The sequence below is a fragment of the Gorilla gorilla genome, chromosome X (assembly GCF_029281585.2).
Source record: "Gorilla gorilla gorilla isolate KB3781 chromosome X, NHGRI_mGorGor1-v2.1_pri, whole genome shotgun sequence".
Taxonomy (NCBI): Eukaryota; Metazoa; Chordata; class Mammalia; order Primates; family Hominidae; genus Gorilla; species Gorilla gorilla.
The window spans coordinates 80,484,237-80,502,017 of NC_073247.2; the positions used below are offsets into that span (position 1 = coordinate 80,484,237).

At 52.4% G+C, this 17,781-nt stretch overlaps 1 protein-coding gene across 3 annotated transcripts in view; it reads left to right on the plus strand.

Annotated features, from left to right (window-relative positions):
- Positions 1 to 13,133, plus strand: part of STARD8 (StAR related lipid transfer domain containing 8) — a 78,382-nt gene extending 65,249 nt beyond the window's left edge. For 2 of the 3 annotated variants that reach the window (XM_063703286.1, XM_004064304.4), the window contains 13 exons: positions 176 to 247; positions 2,552 to 2,633; positions 3,630 to 3,693; positions 4,475 to 5,892; positions 6,488 to 6,661; positions 7,527 to 7,686; positions 8,187 to 8,385; positions 8,799 to 9,009; positions 9,310 to 9,424; positions 9,685 to 9,909; positions 10,889 to 11,106; positions 11,208 to 11,384; positions 11,568 to 13,133. In XM_063703286.1, coding sequence (XP_063559356.1) covers positions 176 to 247; positions 2,552 to 2,633; positions 3,630 to 3,693; positions 4,475 to 5,892; positions 6,488 to 6,661; positions 7,527 to 7,686; positions 8,187 to 8,385; positions 8,799 to 9,009; positions 9,310 to 9,424; positions 9,685 to 9,909; positions 10,889 to 11,106; positions 11,208 to 11,384; positions 11,568 to 11,685 — 3,233 coding nt within the window. In that variant the 3' untranslated portion in view covers positions 11,686 to 13,133. Of the gene's footprint in view, positions 1 to 175; positions 248 to 2,551; positions 2,634 to 3,629; positions 3,694 to 4,323; positions 5,893 to 6,487; positions 6,662 to 7,526; positions 7,687 to 8,186; positions 8,386 to 8,798; positions 9,010 to 9,309; positions 9,425 to 9,684; positions 9,910 to 10,888; positions 11,107 to 11,207; positions 11,385 to 11,567 lie in introns of those variants that run through there. The other variant, XM_019019852.3, reaches the window with a different exon arrangement.
- The last annotated feature ends 4,648 nt before the right edge of the window (positions 13,134 to 17,781 follow it).

Sequence of the window (17,781 nt, forward strand, 5' to 3'; positions counted from 1 at the left end):
TGGCTATGACTTGGAGCAAATGTGCTAGGACCTCTGGCCTTCTCTTGCCATTGCTGGATCACCAGAACGAGACATGCCTGCTTGCTGGGGTTGGGCAGCATGCACCTAGGGCCCTGGTGTCAGCACCCTCCTAACCCCATTTCTTTGCCTGTTTCTTTCCCTTGTTCTGTTTTAGAAGCCGAGGCCAAAAGAGCATGTGAGTGGCTTCGAGCAACAGGATTCCCTCAGTATGTGCAGCTTTTTGAAGGTAAGGCCACTCAATTGTTTACCCTCCCATACTTCCCCTAACCCTCAGTTTTTCATCTGTTAAATGGGGCAAGTCAGATTCTCTCTCCAACTACACACAAGCAGTGTCTCCTGGCCCTGCTCCGATTTTTTTCAGGGACTTTGCTCCTGCAGTTGCACCTTTCTCTCCTGCATCATCTCTAAGGGATTGCTCTCACAACTGCCACAAGCTCTGCTGTTGCCCATGCCTTTAAAGTACCTTGTCTTGACCAGGGTCATCACGTGGTACCAATCCTGAGGATGCCATGTAGATACACACGGTGTGAAGAATGCCACCTGAAGTTGTACACCCTGGTGGCCCAGGCTTGGCCTCACTTGCCCCACAGTGATGGCCTCATTTCTCTGTTTTCCTTCATTTCTCTTTCGTGTTTTTCTAGAGTTCTTCACACTTGCTGTTTCCCTTCCCCTTTTCTCCCCACACCCCTACTGCACCCTAGCTTCACCTCCACCTTGCCTGGTCAACTTGCCTGGTCAATTCACCAGTGACCTCCATGTGGTCACACTCAGTGGTCACTTCCCAGTCCTCATCTTGCTCCATCTCTCAGCAGCATTCGGTGCCACTGGCCACTCCTTCCTTCGGCTTCTGGAACGCCCCCCTTTCCTGGCTGCCTCTCTGGCTGGGTTCTGTCTCCTTAGCTGACTCTGCTTCCTCTAACTGATATCTAAAGTTTAGGATATCCCAGGGCTCTGTCTGGGGCCCTCTTCTCTCTCAACATTTCTTTCTCATGAGATCTTTGTCTAAGTACTATCCATATTCTGATGACTTCCAAATGTCCAGACCTCATCCCCAAGCTCCAGATTCATATATTCACAGCTGCCAATTCAATCTCTCTACTCAGATGTCTGATGGGTGTCTCGGATTAAACAGGTCTGAAACCAACTCATGATGGTACCACCATTTACCCACTTGCTCAAGCCCCATACCCAGAAGTCATCCTTAATTTAATTCCTCCTTGTTCCCATCTCCTATCTCTAACCCTTCAGCAAGACCTTTTTCCCTCCAGAACGTATCTTGAATCAATCCACTTCTTACTACCTCCACTGCCACAGCCTGGTGTGACCCAGTGTCACAGCTCACCTGGGCTAGTGCAGCAGCTTCCTGTGCTCTTGCACTCTCATCTCTACACTGCAGCTGGAGGGCTCTTTTTGGCCATAGGTCTGACTGTCACTCCTGCTCCAAACCTTCCGATGGCCTCCCAGCACACTCAGAATGAAATACACGCAGACGCTCTGCTCTGGCCTGTCAGACTGCATTCTCCAACTTCCATTGATTACTCTTACCTTTGTTCACAGGGCTCCTCTCTTACACTTGCTCACACCAAGCTCTTTCCCTCTTCAGAGACTTGATGCTGATGTTCCTCCTGCCTGGAACTCTCTCTGCAGTTTCCTTGCACAGCTGGCTGCTTCTCATCTTTCAGGACTCAGCTCGGATGTCACTGCTTTCAGAAAGCTCTCTGCTGACCACCTCTCTACAAGCAGCCCCCACCCCTACCAGCCTCCCTTTACACTATCATGCTGGCTGATGTCTTCCATGACTGCACCATCTTGGTTTTAAGTACTGTTGCTTATCTTTTTCCTTTAAGAGTGTAAACTCCAAGAAGGCAGGAACCATTTTTGTTGTGTTCACTGTTGTATGCTGTGTGGTTTGCTCAAGTGTCTGGCACAAAGTAAATGCTCAATTGGATACTCATTAGTTGAATGAGTAAAGGAACAAATGGGCTTGCTTCGCCAGTAAGGTAGAGAGCTGTGAGACTTCTCAGATTCTCTCTTCCATTCCCCCAACTCCTTTCTTTCCCCTCTCCCCTCCCTAAGTCCCAGGGAGTGTGCTGTGGGCCACAGGGGGATGCAAGGTATTGTTTGGCTACTGTGCTGTCCTGTCCCTTCTGTCCTTGCTCCCGCCCTACTCCCCCAAGTTCACCTTGGGCCAAGGAGAAGTTTCCCTGCCTGAGCAGCCCAGGATTCAAAGGGGAATGGGAGAGCCCGTATTGGGCTCTTGGCAGCCACCCGGGGTCTTGGGCCTGCTATCTCCCATGGACCTGCCTTACTGACTGACAGAGTTCTTGGGTCTCAGCCCTCTAGGCCTCTCCCAGACCTTTCCCTGAACTCCCTGGGCACCCTCCTTTATTCCTGACTTTTTTTCCTTCTGCTTTGCCTCTTGTCTTCCTGCTCCCCCTCCTTCCTGGCCGTTCCCTTCCAGCCCAAGGGCTGCTGAGGCTGAGTTTGTGATATACCACTGCACTCATCTTTGCTTCTCTCTGCCATACAGAAGGTTCGTTTCCCCTGGATATTGGCTCTGTGAAGAAAAACCACGGTTTTCTGGACGAGGACTCTTTGGGGGCCCTGTGTAGGTAGGTGGGTAGGTGGGCTGAGGGCCAGGCCTGGGAAGCCAAAGGCCTGGCTTGAAGCTTCCTCATGGAAAAAAACATCCCTTGTACCCTCTAACAGAGGAGGAGCCCAGCTTACTAACAAAGCTCATCTTCTGTGGTCACATTGCTCATTCTGTTCTTTGTGTTTGTGATACCCTCAACCACCCAGTCACTCTAGCTAGAAAGCCAAGATCTGGCCTTGTTTCTTTTCTCCTAAAGTTATAGCCCCCAAATATTCCTCTGCTTCAGTCCCTCTCTACTTACACCAGCTTGGCCCTTGTTTGAGGCCAAACCATGGCTTCTCCTTGGATCGATCACAAGGCTTCAGCCTAACTGGCTTTAGTCTTGATAGCCCATCTCTCCCCTCCCCTCTCCCTCTTCCCTCACCCTACTCCCAGATCGATCTAGATCCACCAGCGTTGCATTGTAACAGCTCCAGATGGTTGTTCTTTCTGCTTAAAATGTGTCACTGCCTAAGGATAAAAATGCAAAGACTTTTTAGCATACCACCCAAAGCCCTTTGCGAGCTGGCTCATTAGCCTTAGCCCCATTGGTCCCATGCCCACACTGGTCTGTTTGCTGACTGTATACCTACAGTGTCCTGTGTAAGCTTGGGTAAGAGTCCCTGTTTCTCTCACCTTCAAAACCCCATTTGCATCCTTCAGGAAGCCTTCTCTGACTGCATCCCTCCTTCATGGAAGTTGCTTGTCTCTCCCTGTGTTTGCTGTGCCTTCTGTCTGCTCTGTCTTTGAACATGCCCCATTTCTGTAGGGTTTGTTTCCGCTCTCTGTGTAAGCTCCTGGAGGGCAGAGGCCATAATCTTCCCAGCATTGTGTCTGGTTCTTAAACCTTCACGAATATTGGAGCTTGCGAGAAGTTTTGATGGCTTGGGCATGTGAAGTGGCAGGTGCATCCTGGTAGGCTCTGCCAGGCTTTGGGGATGGGGACCCTTGGTTGGACACTTCCATTTTGTTACAGGAGGCTGATGACCTTGAATAATTGTGCCTCGATGAAACTGGAGGTTCATTTTCAAAGCAAGCAGGTGAGTCATGGCAAAGCGTGGGTCTGTGGTCTTGTGGTGCCATAAGGAAACCCAGGGCATACGTAAACCATTTGTAAAACTAGCTCCAGTATCCCAGGAGTCTGGGATGTCCAGAGCAGTGCCTTTCCCCAGCTAGGGGTAGAGATGGAGGAGATCTAGGACCCCATTTTTTCCTGGGAACTTGCTTTCTTGCTTTTTTTTTTCTGGGGCTTTCTATACCAGAGGCCCTGTAGTCAGGTGGGGCAGCCAAGTGACCAAAGCCCTGGGCTGTGAGACAGGAGGCCCATGGGGCCTGGTCTCAGCTCTACCACTGATTACTGAGGGACCTCAGGGAAACCTCTTCCCTTCTGGGCCTCAGTTTCCCCATTTTGCAAAGAAGGAGATGAACTAGAAAATCTCCAATTCCGTCCAGCTCTGTTATGATTCTAATCTAAGACTACAGCCTAGAGCTTGGGAAGGTCTGTCACTGACTTAATGTATATCATTGACCTTGGGCAAGTGGCTTCTGGTTTGTAGGTTTGTTTTCCTATCTGTAAAATTGGAAGGGGGGTTAGATTAATTAGTTGACCATTACCATTACCATACATCTGGGCTCTGTCTGTGACTGCTGGCTTCCTCTGGCACTCCCAGAGCTAGCTCTCCCCACCTAGGCCATGTTCTCAGCCAGAAAGCAGGGCCCTTCACCTCAGAGTCCCCCAAGAGTTTGGAAGCAGAGAGTGGAGTACAAGCAAGGACTTGTGGCCTGGGCTTCTCGGACCTGATCCTGCAGTGCCTTTCCCAGAATGAAGACTCAGAAGAGGAAGAGCAGTGTACCATCAGTAGCCACTGGGCCTTCCAGCAGGAAAGTAAGTGCTGGTCTCCTATGGGGTCCTCTGATCTGTTGGCCCCACCGAGCCCTGGCCTGCCAGTGACCTCAAGCTGTGAGAGCGTCCTCACCGAGCTTAGTGCCACCTCTCTGCCAGTCATCACCGTGAGCCTACCACCGGAGCCAGCAGACTTGCCCTTGCCAGGCCGTGCCCCCAGCTCGAGTGACCGGCCCCTCCTCAGCCCCACCCAGGGCCAGGAGGGTCCCCAGGACAAAGCCAAGAAGCGCCATCGTAACCGTAGCTTCCTCAAGCACCTTGAATCTCTGAGGCGGAAGGAAAAGAGTGGCAGCCAGCAAGCAGAGCCCAAGCATAGTCCAGCCACCTCAGAGAAGGCCTCCAAAGCCTCATCTTTCCGCAGTTGTCGTGGCTTCCTCTCAGCTGGATTTTACAGGGCCAAGAACTGGGCCGCCACCTCAGCCGGTGGCAGTGGTGCCAATACTCGGAAGGCCTGGGAGGCCTGGCCTGTGGCCTCGTTCCGGCATCCTCAGTGGACACACCGGGGTGATTGCCTGGTGCACGTTCCTGGGGACCACAAACCAGGCACATTCCCTCGCTCTCTGTCCATTGAGAGCCTGTGTCCTGAGGATGGACACCGCCTGGCAGACTGGCAGCCAGGTAGGCGGTGGGGCTGTGAGGGGCGCCGGGGCTCCTGTGGCTCGACGGGCAGCCATGCCAGCACGTATGACAACTTGCCTGAGCTGTACCCAGCTGAGCCTGTAATGGTTGGGGCTGAGGCTGAAGATGAAGATGATGAGGAGAGTGGGGGCAGCTATGCTCACCTAGACGACATCCTCCAGCACGTGTGGGGGCTACAGCAACGAGTAGAGCTGTGGTCTCGGGCCATGTACCCAGACCTGGGGCCTGGAGATGAGGAAGAGGAGGAGGCCACTTCATCAGTAGAAATAGCCACAGTTGAGGTCAAATGCCAAGCTGAGGCTCTCAGCCAGATGGAGGTTCCGGCCCGTGGAGAGTCCCCAGCCTGGGCCCAGGCTGAAGTCCAGCCAGCAGTCCTGGCTCTGGCTCAGGCTCCAGCTGAGGCTGAACCATTGGCACAGGAAGAGGCTGAGGCCCCGGCCCCAGCCCCAGCCCCGGCCCCGGCCCAGGACAGTGAGCAGGAGGCACATTCAGGCGGGGAACCCACCTTTGCCTCTAGCCTGTCTGTGGAAGAAGGACACTCCATTTCTGACACTGTGGCCTCCTCCAGTGAACTTGACAGTAGTGGGAACTCCATGAATGAAGCTGAGGCTGCGGGGCCCCTGGCTGGACTCCAGGCATCAATGCCCCGTGAACGGCGTGATTCAGGTGTTGGGGCCTCACTTACCAGACCCTGCAGGTGAGAGTTTGGGTTGGGATGGGGCGGACGCAGGGTCTCCTGTTCTCTCTCTGTCTCTGAAGCTGATTTCTCAGTCATGAGGCCCAGGGCTAAGTGCTTGGGGGCTGCGTTATCCCCTCACAGCCAGCTCAGGAGAGAGAGTACAGGACTTGGGATTCCAGAAAGTTAGGTCCAGAACCTGCCTGTGCTGTGGCCTTGAGGAAATGATGCTCTCCTCTCTGGGCCTCAGTTTCCTCATCTGTAAAGTGAGGGAGGATGCTAGAGGAGATGGTCTCTGGTCCCCAGCTTTGCCCATTCAGGGTTTCTTGGAGCAGCCCCTCCACGGTAGTCTTGGGATGGGCAGGGGTCTTCACTGCTTATTAGCACTAGATGGGCCTGAGCTCTGTGCCACCCTCCCCAAGAACTTCTTGGCCCCTAAGAAGCTGAGTCCAAGCTTTTTCCACCCTGGGGCCTCAGCAGCAGTGCTAGAAAGTGTTCCCAGCTCCCTGCATTTTTTCTTTGGGGAGAAAAAAGGGGACCACAATAACACCTTTTCTAAGGTTTAGCCAAACCTGCTCCTCTGGGCTTCTCCACCCCTCTCACCGCCCCCCACCAGGAAGCTCCGTTGGCATAGCTTCCAGAACTCCCATCGTCCCAGCCTCAACTCAGAGTCGCTGGAGATCAACCGGCAGTTTGCAGGCCAGATCAACCTCCTGCACAAGGGCTCGCTGCTGCGGCTTACCGCGTTCATGGAGAAGTACACTGTGCCCCACAAGCAGGGCTGGGTCTGGTGAGTGGCTCCTGGGCCATGGAGGGTGGGGAACTGCTGACTCAGGTCCACGTCCCCAGGCAGGGTCAGCCCAGGAGGTGGGTGCAGGCAGGCAGGGCCCACAGGCCAGGGGAGCGGTGCGATATGCCAGGAGGCTGGAGGGGCTTGGTGAGGCTGGGTATGGGGCAGAGGACCTGAGGTCCTCCAGCTGTATCTTCTCCATCCCGGTCTCCGTGCTGCAACTAGTGAGATTGTCCTAAAATGCAGCTGTGGTTGTCACTCTCCAGATAAACACTTTTCTCTGGCTCCCCATTGTCCAGATTCCCTCCCACCATGACTCCTTCCTGTTCTGGTCCCGCTCCATCCTTCTGGCTCTTTAGCCTACCGCTCCTAAGCAACCCCACCTTACAGACCAGTGGGACCAGTCATCCTTCCGTGAACGTGCTATGATCTTTTTCCTGCCTCTTTGCCTTTGTTTGTGCTGTGCTCTCTGCCTGGAATGCATTTTCCCCATTTCTCCTCTGGGACAATGCCTTCCTATCCCTCAAGAGCCTGCTGAGTTACCACGTCCTCTCCGAAGCCTTCCCTAACTCACTAGGTACAGTTCCCCTCCCTCAATGGGTCTTCCCCTAAGTTCTTGGCCTCCTACTGGCCACATGAGTTGTTACTGCCTATTGACACAGTTATCTCCTTGGCCAGACTGAGAGCTCTCTGTGTTCCTCTGTGACTCCCTGAGGCTGGGCCCAAAGCAGGTGCTCAATGAGTGTTGACTCTGGGGCAGTGGTGTGTGCCTTACCCCCCTCACCCCACCTGATCCTCTGAGACTGCAGGCAGAGTCTCCAAACTGTGTTCCCCCTATCTGATCACTTGTCATTCTCCCAAACAGGTCAATGCCCAAGTTCATGAGGAGGAACAAGACCCCAGATTACCGGGGACAGCACGTATTTGGGGTGCCACCCCTCATCCACGTGCAGCGCACGGGCCAGCCACTGCCACAGAGCATTCAGCAAGCCATGCGCTACTTGCGCAGCCAGTGCCTGGACCAAGTGAGCCCTCGTGGGGCAGCCTGCCGGGAGATGGTGCAGGGGTGGGGTGGTGGTGGGCATTGGGCTGAAGGCTGAGGAGCTGGGGAGAGGAACTGCTCTGGCCTTCCCCCTCACTTGGGCTGGTCCACCAGAGGCCTTTGCTGTTCTCAGCAAGGACCAGCAAGGATGAAACTCCTTTCTACTCCTTAGGCCCAGCTCTGTGCTACCTTCTTTCTGGCCCAGGCTCTGTAGTCCTTATCTTCTGGGAGCCTGAATTTGCCTAGATCCACCTTTTTCTACTCATCTCCACAAAAGCATCTTTTTTCTTTTGTCCTGAAGCTGTAAAAATCCTTCTCTTTGGTTTTCCCATTTGTCTCCTACCCTGCCTCTCAGGAGGCCTGATAAGCTTTGAAGTCTCTGGGGTGGCCTAGGCTCCTGACACCCAGTCCAGGGCTGGCCTCACAGTCTGCCTCCGACTCATGCATGTTTTCCTCACTCCTTCCCTCCCCTGCATGGAGTAGGTAGGCATCTTCCGCAAGTCTGGGGTCAAGTCCAGGATCCAGAACCTGCGTCAAATGAATGAGACCTCACCTGACAATGTCTGCTATGAGGGCCAGTCAGCCTACGACGTGGCTGACCTGCTAAAGCAGTATTTCCGGGACCTGCCTGAGCCCATCTTCACCAGCAAGCTCACCACCACTTTCCTCCAGATCTACCAGCGTGAGTCGCCCACTCCTATCCCCAACAACCTGCCCCATTCCCAACCTCCCTGAATCCCAGGACTTGTGGAAGATAAACCTGGTGCAGGCAAATGTAGCTGGACCTGTGAGCTGATTGGAACAGTTACTATCTGGAGTTGGAAAGGCCCTTGCAGAGAGACCATTCTGCTTCCCCAAACCCATTATATGGAAGGGTAAACTGAGGCCCTGAGGGAAGAACTACCTAAGGTTACACTGTATGTTAGTAATAAAGCTAGATCAAGCACCCAGAGACCTCACAGAACTGACCTTTTCCCTTCCCTCTCACCGCTCCCCTTGGGACTGCTGTGCCTTTTGCCCCCTTGGAAACAGGAGGCTGGCTGCTAAGGCCTCTGGGGAAGTAAGGAAGGCTCTTCTTCCATTGCTTCCTCACAGTCCTCCCCAAGGATCAGTGGTTGGCAGCAGCACAAGCCGCCACCTTGCTGCTCCCCGATGAGAACCGAGAGGTGCTACAGACCCTGCTCTACTTCTTAAGTGACATTGCCTCTGCTGAGGAAAACCAGATGACAGCAGGCAACCTGGCAGTGTGCCTGGCGCCCTCCATCTTCCACCTCAATGTCTCTAAGAAGGATAACCCCTCTCCCAGGTGAAATGATGCACGGCATGTCAGGGCCGGGCCGGGTCCAGACAATTTGGGCCCCACTGGACTTTTGGCTTTTGATGGCTGGCACTGCTGTGTCTCAGCCTCACCACAAGGAGTGAGCCTGACTCCTCAGGGGCCCTGGGCTGGTGGGATGCTGTGGAGCAGGGCCTTCCAAAAGGCAGCAGGTTGTTTTGTGGCCAGGTTTGGCAAAGTGGCTTCCTGGCAGCTAGAAGGCAGCCTGTCTGCCATCTTGTCTTGTGCTCTTGTGCCATCTCTCCTCTCACCACCTTCTGCTCCATCTAGGATCAAGAGCAAACGCAGCCTCATTGGCAGGCCAGGCCCTAGGGACCTGAGTGACAACATGGCGGCCACCCAGGGCCTGTCGCACATGATCAGTGACTGCAAGAAACTTTTCCAGGTGAGTAACCCCAGGCCATGGCACCCACTTACCAGACCTGGGGGAACCATCCGGCCTGACCTCGGTGCCCCAAGTCAGGGATAGGACCCAATTTGACACATACCCCTCAAGCTTATACCCCCAACTCTTCCCCCACAATGTTTCTCATCTACCTTGCTGTGGTAGCTGCATCTCTCCACTGCCCTTAACGTGAACCTGACAGACCCCATGGGGTCTCCTGCTCTCTGGAGCTGCAGCCCATTGTGTGTGTGCCCTCTCAGGTGCCCCAGGACATGGTGCTGCAGCTGTGCAGCTCCTACAGCGCAGCTGAGCTCAGCCCTCCCGGCCCAGCCCTGGCTGAGCTGCGTCAGGCCCAAGCTGCAGGGGTAAGCCTGAGCCTCTACATGGAAGAGAATATCCAGGACCTGCTGCGTGATGCTGCTGAGCGCTTCAAGGGCTGGATGAGCGTGCCAGGGCCCCAGCACACGGAGCTGGCTTGCAGGAAGGTGAGTGCCACACCACGGGTGGCTGCTATGGGGTTGGGAGAGCATGGTGCAGGCAAGGGGAGTCAGAGAACCCAAAGGAAGGAGCCGGGGAGGAGCTGCCCCCTGAGTCTCGCTGTGCCTCGGCCTGGTCCTTGGAGAATGTCAGAGAGTCAAGAAAGTACCTTAAGGAATCAAGAACCAAATGAGACCAAGGGAACTCTCTCAGGAACCACCTGCCAGAATGACCTTCCAAAAGCCCCGTTCCAGATACGATGCTGCTTTGATAGCCTCAACTCCCATCTCTCCCTGCCCCGCAGTCCAGCTGAATCCTTGCATTTGCACCTTTGTGCGGTCCTGCTGCCTGGACTGCCCTGACCCCAAGCATTACGTTTCCCGAGTCACCTTTAGCGACAACGGAATGTGTTCCTCCTCCATTCAGAACCTTCTGTCATGCCCCAGGATGGAGGGGATTTCTCTCTGTTCCCCTCTGGGCACTGGTCATGCACTTTCTTGGATGTGGATTCTGAGTAAGATTGCAAGCCTGAAGTGTCCTGTGTAAAAAAACGGTCATAACAAAACCTTCCATGTAGGATCAGGGTGAGTGTGAATGCCTGGTACATACTAAAGGTTCTGTAAGTGGCAGCTTTTGTTGTGCATGTGTTTTACTGCCTGTGCTAGATGGCGAGCTCCTTGACAATCACCATCTTCCTGCACCTCCAAGCACTGTGCCCATCATGGTAGGGCCTGAGAGGCCTCTGAGAATGTGTGCCCCATCATCTCTTTATGCTGTCTAACAGACTGAAAAGCAGACATCCAGAAAAGAGAGAGAGAGGGCACGGAGCATGGGAGCACTGTCTCAGTCTGGCCAGCGCTAGCAGAGGAGCTCTGCAGCCTACCCTATTAAGCCTCAGGCCCTGCAGTTTGAGGCCTGGACTTAGGGCTGGAGTCAGAGTTCTCCAGCCCTGACAGCTGCCCCCATCCCCACTCCTGTGGCTCACAGGCACCGGATGGGCACCCCCTGCGGCTATGGAAGGCATCCACAGAGGTGGCAGCTCCCCCAGCTGTGGTGCTGCATCGTGTTCTCCGGGAGCGGGCCCTCTGGGATGAGGATCTGCTGCGGGCCCAGGTGCTGGAAGCCCTGATGCCGGGTGTGGAGCTGTACCACTATGTCACCGACAGCATGGCACCCCATCCCTGCCGCGACTTTGTGGTGCTTCGGTGAGGGGCTGCAGCTGCTACCCTTCTGTGCTTGGGGGGCCGGAGAAGTGGGGTGGAAACCAGCACTAGGAATCTGAGCCTACGTGTCCCTTCTCCAATAGGATGTGGCGCTCTGACCTGCCTCGTGGGGGTTGCCTGCTTGTCTCCCAGTCCCTGGATCCAGAACAACCTGTGCCAGAGTCGGGTGTGCGAGCCCTCATGCTCACGTCCCAGTACCTCATGGAGCCTTGCGGCTTGGGCCGCTCTCGGCTCACACACATCTGCCGGGCTGACCTCAGGTATCAGGCCTGGGACAGCCTGCTCGACCCCCTTGGCCTTGACCCTCTCCCGTGCCTCTGCCCCTACTTTCTGCCCCATGCTATTGATCCCTGGGGCTGGGGACAAGTCCTTTCTTCCTTCTCCCTGGTGAGGGCTCTGGGGAAAAACCCATTGCTCATGCCTGGTTTCTTCTGCTTCCCTAGGGGCCGTTCTCCTGACTGGTACAACAAAGTCTTTGGGCACCTGTGTGCCATGGAAGTGGCAAAGATCCGGGACTCCTTCCCCACCCTGCAGGCAGCGGGTCCTGAGACAAAGCTATGAGCCTTGGGCTGGTCCCAGGGTGGCACCACCCAGGCCCCCTGGGCACCAAGGGAGCGAGGGGGAATAAGAGCAGGGCAGCCCCCTGGGTGCCGCTGTCAGGAGCAGAGCCAGGCCCAGGTGGCTCCAGCTGCCTGTCCTGTCCCCTTTCCTAAAGCTCCTCTGCACACAGAGGGGAGAAAAAGAGAATTTAGGCAACTCCACTCCTCCTTCACCCCCAACCCTGTATTCTACTCTCCCGAAAAGAGAAGAGAATCACATGAGTAGCAAGACTGCTGCCACCAGCCACCTGCCTGTGAGGCCGCCACTTGGCATGAAGCCTCCACAGCTCCCCGCCTGCAGGGGCAAAGAGGTCGACAGCAATGTGTGATCCCAGCTCTCTGCCAGACTGAGAGGGCAAGCCGTCTTGTTTGCTGCAAGGATGCTTTTGAGGTTGGACAGGAGGTTCTGGTCCTGCCTTTGGGGCCAACGCTGGCTCTGAAGTGTCTTTTTCAGAGGAATTGGACTGGAGTGAATGGGCACAGGGGTGGAGCGCAGGGCAGCCCCAGTCACCACGAGCTGTTTCATTTGTGTAAATACGATGCTGAATTTTATGAGGCTGAGTTAAGAGTGGGCACTGACGGGCCCCTAATATGTGACATGACGATTTGGCATAGATTGGGATGTGAGAGTGGAGTACCTTCCTTTCTCAAGTCTCGAGATGCCAATGAAACCAGTATTCCCTGACTTGGGTTTCACACTTTATCGACCACCCCATGGGGTCCTGTGTAGCCTTTGGCCACGCACTGACACTGCCCAGGCCAAGCAAAAGCAGAGTGTGGTTAAGAGACAAGGGTCTATGTCATCATCCCCTTTGCTTATGGTAGTGGGCTAACATAACAGCCCCTTTCTCAAGCAGAGACCTGGCCCCTGGGCCAGCCAGATGGAAGGGCCTATCTTAGCCAGCTGGAGCTTAAGCCAAACCTGTTCTATCCCACTGGCCAGCCATCTTTGCTCACATGGAAATTCAAATGCCATTCAAAGGCCACTGGTGCTTTATTTTTCTATCTGCTGAGTAAACTGAAATGAGATGGGTCCCAACCACCACTGTAATTTTCAAGCCTATTTTATTTGTACCTGTAAATACTGTACAGCTAATATATATATATATATATATGTGTGTGTGTGTGTGTGTGTGTGTGTGTGTATGTGTGTTTATAGAGATACACACACATATATATGTGTGTATATATATACACACATATATATGTATGTGTATATATATACACACATATATATATACACACACATTTGCACAGACACACACATATGTCAATTCTCATGAGTGTATTATAATCTCTGGTGGGGGCAAGTGTCTGGAAGGCCTGAGGGGCACTTCAGATGAGAATGGAGAGGTAGGGAGCCAGGTGCAGCAGGATCCCTCAGATCAATAAAGCATTACCAGAGATGCACTTTAACTGTGTGGCTGTCTTTGCTGACAATGGGCTAGGGACTGGGGACTGGGGTTGTGACTGAGGCTTCAGTGTTAGGGCTCAGAGCATTAAGCATTCACCCCACCCTCTGCTGAGTCCTAGCTTACTGGCAGCAGGACTTGGGTGAGTCCACAAGAGGAATGGGGAAGGCCTCAGCTCTTCTCTTTGGAGAGGGATTTGCAGCCAGGCATGGTGGTGGGGGGTGGGGCAGAGAAGGGGTGGAAAGTTAGCCAGAACTTGGGCAGAAGCTGCAAACCCCATCTCATGACCTGGCCACAAGCATGACCTCAGGCATCCTAGGGAGAGATGAGCCTGGCTAAGTGGCCATTCCTTCCCCTTCTAAACAGCTTGAATGAAGAGTGAAGTCCCAGCCCCAGGAGGCTTAGGGGGCCCTGTGCCACCTGTAAGCCAACCGGTCGGAGTGCCTTAAGGCAGCCTCTGGTCTGGCTCCAGTGACCAGCAAAGCCCAGGGGGCTAGAGATACCCTCTCATCTTGACTTCCCCAAAGGAAGGGGCTTTCCTCTATCATGTTATACGGCCATAAAATTCCCAGGCTCCGAAGAGCAGCTAGACAGAAAGTCCAGGCTTTGGACGTTTGCATCCCTGAAGTGCTGTCAGTAGCCTGGGCAGGGAAGCCCTGCTCTCTGGGTACCTCAACCTCCTCATGGGTCAAACGAGGCCAGTCATACCTTTCCACAAGCCTGTCTCAGTAAGTGTTCAGGTTGCACCACCCAAGTCTGCACTCCGACCCGGCCTGAACAGTGAGGTGCCTGTCCAGTCCCGCTGCTCTATCACCTCCTTCCATTCTCTCTTGGGTTCAGTTGTCCCTACATGCCTTGGCCTTTCTTCACTGCTGCCACCTGGGGGTCTTGGCTAGCCCTGGAAGTGAGTGAGGTAGAGCAGAGGACCCAGTCAGCCCCTTGCCTTTGGGAAAACTAAATGGAGGTGCCTTGTGTGTGAGTATGGGCTGGGAGATCACTCTGGTGGTGCTGGGCTTAAGGGACACCAGTGTGATTTTCTGGCCAGTAGTTCTTAAGGAAGGCATTGGGGCTTTCTGGCCGAAGCACTGCCCACCTTCTTTTGGAAGGAGGTTGGTGGTAGGGTACAGAGGATGGGACTTAGCACTCAGGTGATGGTTGCTAGGAGATGGATAAAGAGGAGGGAGGCTCTTGGAAGGGCCAGAGAGTTCCCCCAACCTTGCAGCTCTGGACTCTGCTACCCTGACCCAGTAGCCCAGTGTCTGGCATTATGGAAGAGGTAGCTCCAAGTAGGAGAGCTTCTGTTGGGCCTTAACATCATCCTGTGTGAAGCAGGGCTCCCATCCCTCATCTCTGCCTACTCTACTGTGCCTCTAGATGTAGGAATGAGTTTCATGATGAGGTTGCCCAGGCCTCTCATTCCCACCCACAAAGCAAGCACCACCCCTGGCCATTTCTAGCCCTGAGTCTTGTACCTCTGCCCACACCAAGTAGGCTTCATTTCCCTGGTGCCAGAGAACATGCCTTCAAATTCCCAGCCCTGCTGCCCATAGTCTACTCTTGTGCTTTCCCTCACCCACTGCCTCAAAGAAGCCAGGCCGCAGGGGAATCCTGCATAGAAATCTAACAATCTGCCTGTAAGCTTTGATTATTGTTTCCTAGTCTCCAGTGCCCTGTTGCCAGAGTGGCTGAAGGTAGATGGTGGTCAAACCCAGGCTCAAATCTAGCTATATCATTTCCTGGCTGTGTGACCTTAAGTGGCACATTTAACATTTCTGATTTCCCTCTCAGAAAATAAGGGTAAGAATCATTTATATCTTGTAAGGTTGTTGTCAAGGTTAAATGAGCCAATAGTTGTGAACGTGGTTGCACAGTGCCTTGCACATAGCAGACATCAAAATATGGCAGCCTCCCGCCTGCCCCGTGTCTTTCCTGCCAGTGAGACTCCATAGGGAGAACTTGGTCCCCTCATCTGGGATCTCCAGCTCCAAGATAGTGAGGAGTGGGTGGGTTCTTCTCCCATCAGGACAAAGATGAGCAGCCAGCATCTGCCCATTGTCAGTGAAGACAATGAAGAAGCATGTTGCAATGGAGACTTCATGGGGGGACGGCACCATGCAAGTGGGTCCCAGTGGTGTGGATGGAGCAGAACATACTGGTATAGGCAAAGATGATGGCAATGACAGCCAGGAGCTTTACATCTATTCGTAACAAAGCTTCCAAGTTCCTTGCTCAAGGCCTGGGGGGTGGGGGGCGGTGATGAAAAAAAGCCCAGGGCAGTCTGGCATGGAGATACACAGGGGATAGGGCTGGGGCTATGGAGATCCAGGGAACTTCAATAGCTTATGGCCATCACCCAGTGATGGAGAGGAGTCAGCAATCAGGGCCATCAACAGGGCAGGCAAACAGTAGAACTCAGAGACGGGCATGGGGACTCCATTGCATGAAGCTGCAGCCAATAGGGAAAAATGTCTCAGAAAGTGGCTTGGGGCTGGCAACCAATGCAATGCTTTCTGGGGAGAAAATCACTCGTGAGCCAATTGGTAGCAGGGTCTGAATATTAGCTACCCACCAGGTGCCAAGGAGGGAATCAGAGCAACACTTTCCCCTTCATCAAGGGCCAGATAAACTGGTCAGGAAGCTGGCAGCTTGGCCCCTGCCCATTATGTCCCCATCCTCACTTAAGAAACTGGTAGAGTGGAATAGCCGCGGGCAGCTGAACTTGCACGTGCATCAAGCTGGAGAGGAAAGCAGATGCCATTGTTGCCATGGCAGTTGCCCAAGGGGCCACAGCACCAATGGAACAGAATAGAGAATGCAGAAACAAGTCCACACACCTACAGTGAACTCATTTTTGACAAAGGTGCCAAGCACATACACTGGGGAAGAGACAGTTTCTTCAATAAATGCTGCTGGGAAAACTGGATCTCCATATGCAGAATGAAATGAGACCCCTATCTCTCTCCATATACAAAAGTCAAATCAAAATGGATTAAAGACAGAAATCTAAGGTCTCAAACTGTGAAACTACTACAAGAAAACATTGGGGAAATTCTCCAGGACATTGGTCTGGGCAAAGATTTCTTCAGTAATACCCCAGAAGCCCAGGTAACCAAAGCAAATAACCAAAGCAAAAATGGACAAATGGGATCACATCAAGTTAAAAAGCTTCTGCACAGCAAAGGAAACAATCAACAAAGTGAAAACACAACCGAAAGAATGAGAGAAAATATTTGCAAACTACCCATCTGACAAGGGATTAATAAACAGAGTATATAAGGAGCCCAAACAAATCTATAGGAAAAAAACTAATCAAAATGGGCAAAAGATTTGAATACGCATTTCTCAAAAGAAGACATACAAATGGCAAACAGGCGTATGAAAATGTGCTCAACATCACTGATCATCAGAGAAATGCACATCAAAACTAGAATGAGATATCATCTCAACCCAATTAAAATGCCTTATATATAAAAGGCAATAACAAATTCTGGTGATGATGAGAAGAAAAGGGAACCCTCGTACACTGTTGGTGGGAATTTAATTAAGTACAACCACTATGGAGAGCAGTTTAGAGTTTCCTCAAAAACCTAAAAATAGAGCTACCATATGATCCCACAATCCTCCTGCTAGGTATATACCCAAAAGAAAGGAAATCAGTATATTGAAGAGATATATGGACTCCCATATTTGCTGCAACACTGTTTACAACAGCTAAGATTTGGAAGCAACCTAAGTGTCCATCAACAGATGAATAGATAAAGAAAATGTAGTACCTATACACAATGGAGTACTATTCAGCCATAAAAAAAGAATGAGATCCGGTCACCTGCAACAACGTGGATGGGACTGGAGATCATTATGTTAAGTGAAATAAGCAAGGCACAGAAAGACAAACATCACATGTTCTCACTTATTTGTGGGATCTAAAAATCAAAACAATTGAACTCATGGATAGAGGGAGTAGAAAGATGGTTACTGTTACCAGAGGTTGGGAAGGGTAGTAAGGGGGTGGGTGGGGGGAGGTAGAGATGGCTAATGGGTACCAAAAAATAAATAGAAAGAGTGAATAAGACCTCTATTTGGTAACACAACATGGTGACTATAGTCAGTAACAACTAAATTGTACATTTAAAAATAGCTAAAAGAGTATAATTGGATTGTTTGTAACACAAAGGATCAAAGTTTGAGGTGATGGATACCCCATTTATCCTCATGCAATTACTATGCATTGCATGCCTGTATCAAAACATCTCAATTACCCCGTAAATATATATACCTATTATGTACCTACAAAAGTTTTTAAAAATTTTTAAAGAATGTTTTTGTTTGTTTTATTGATGGGATCACTTAAAACCTGGGGTTGGTGGGGAGAGAGCAAAATTCAAAGGGGCCCTTGGGGATTCATTACATGAAACAACCAGAATTTGTTATCTGGGGCAGTTGAAGGCACCGGACATAAAAACCTGCTTTCCCTTAGGCATTTGAAAGTTTAAAAAAAAAAATAGCTTGCAGACCACTACATTTGCCACATCTCAGGAATCAGGAAGCCCAAGTTAGGATCCATCACATCAGGAGAGTATAGGATGGGCTCTGGAGCCAGACTGCCTGTATTCAAATTCAGCACCATCACTTACTATCTCTGTAAC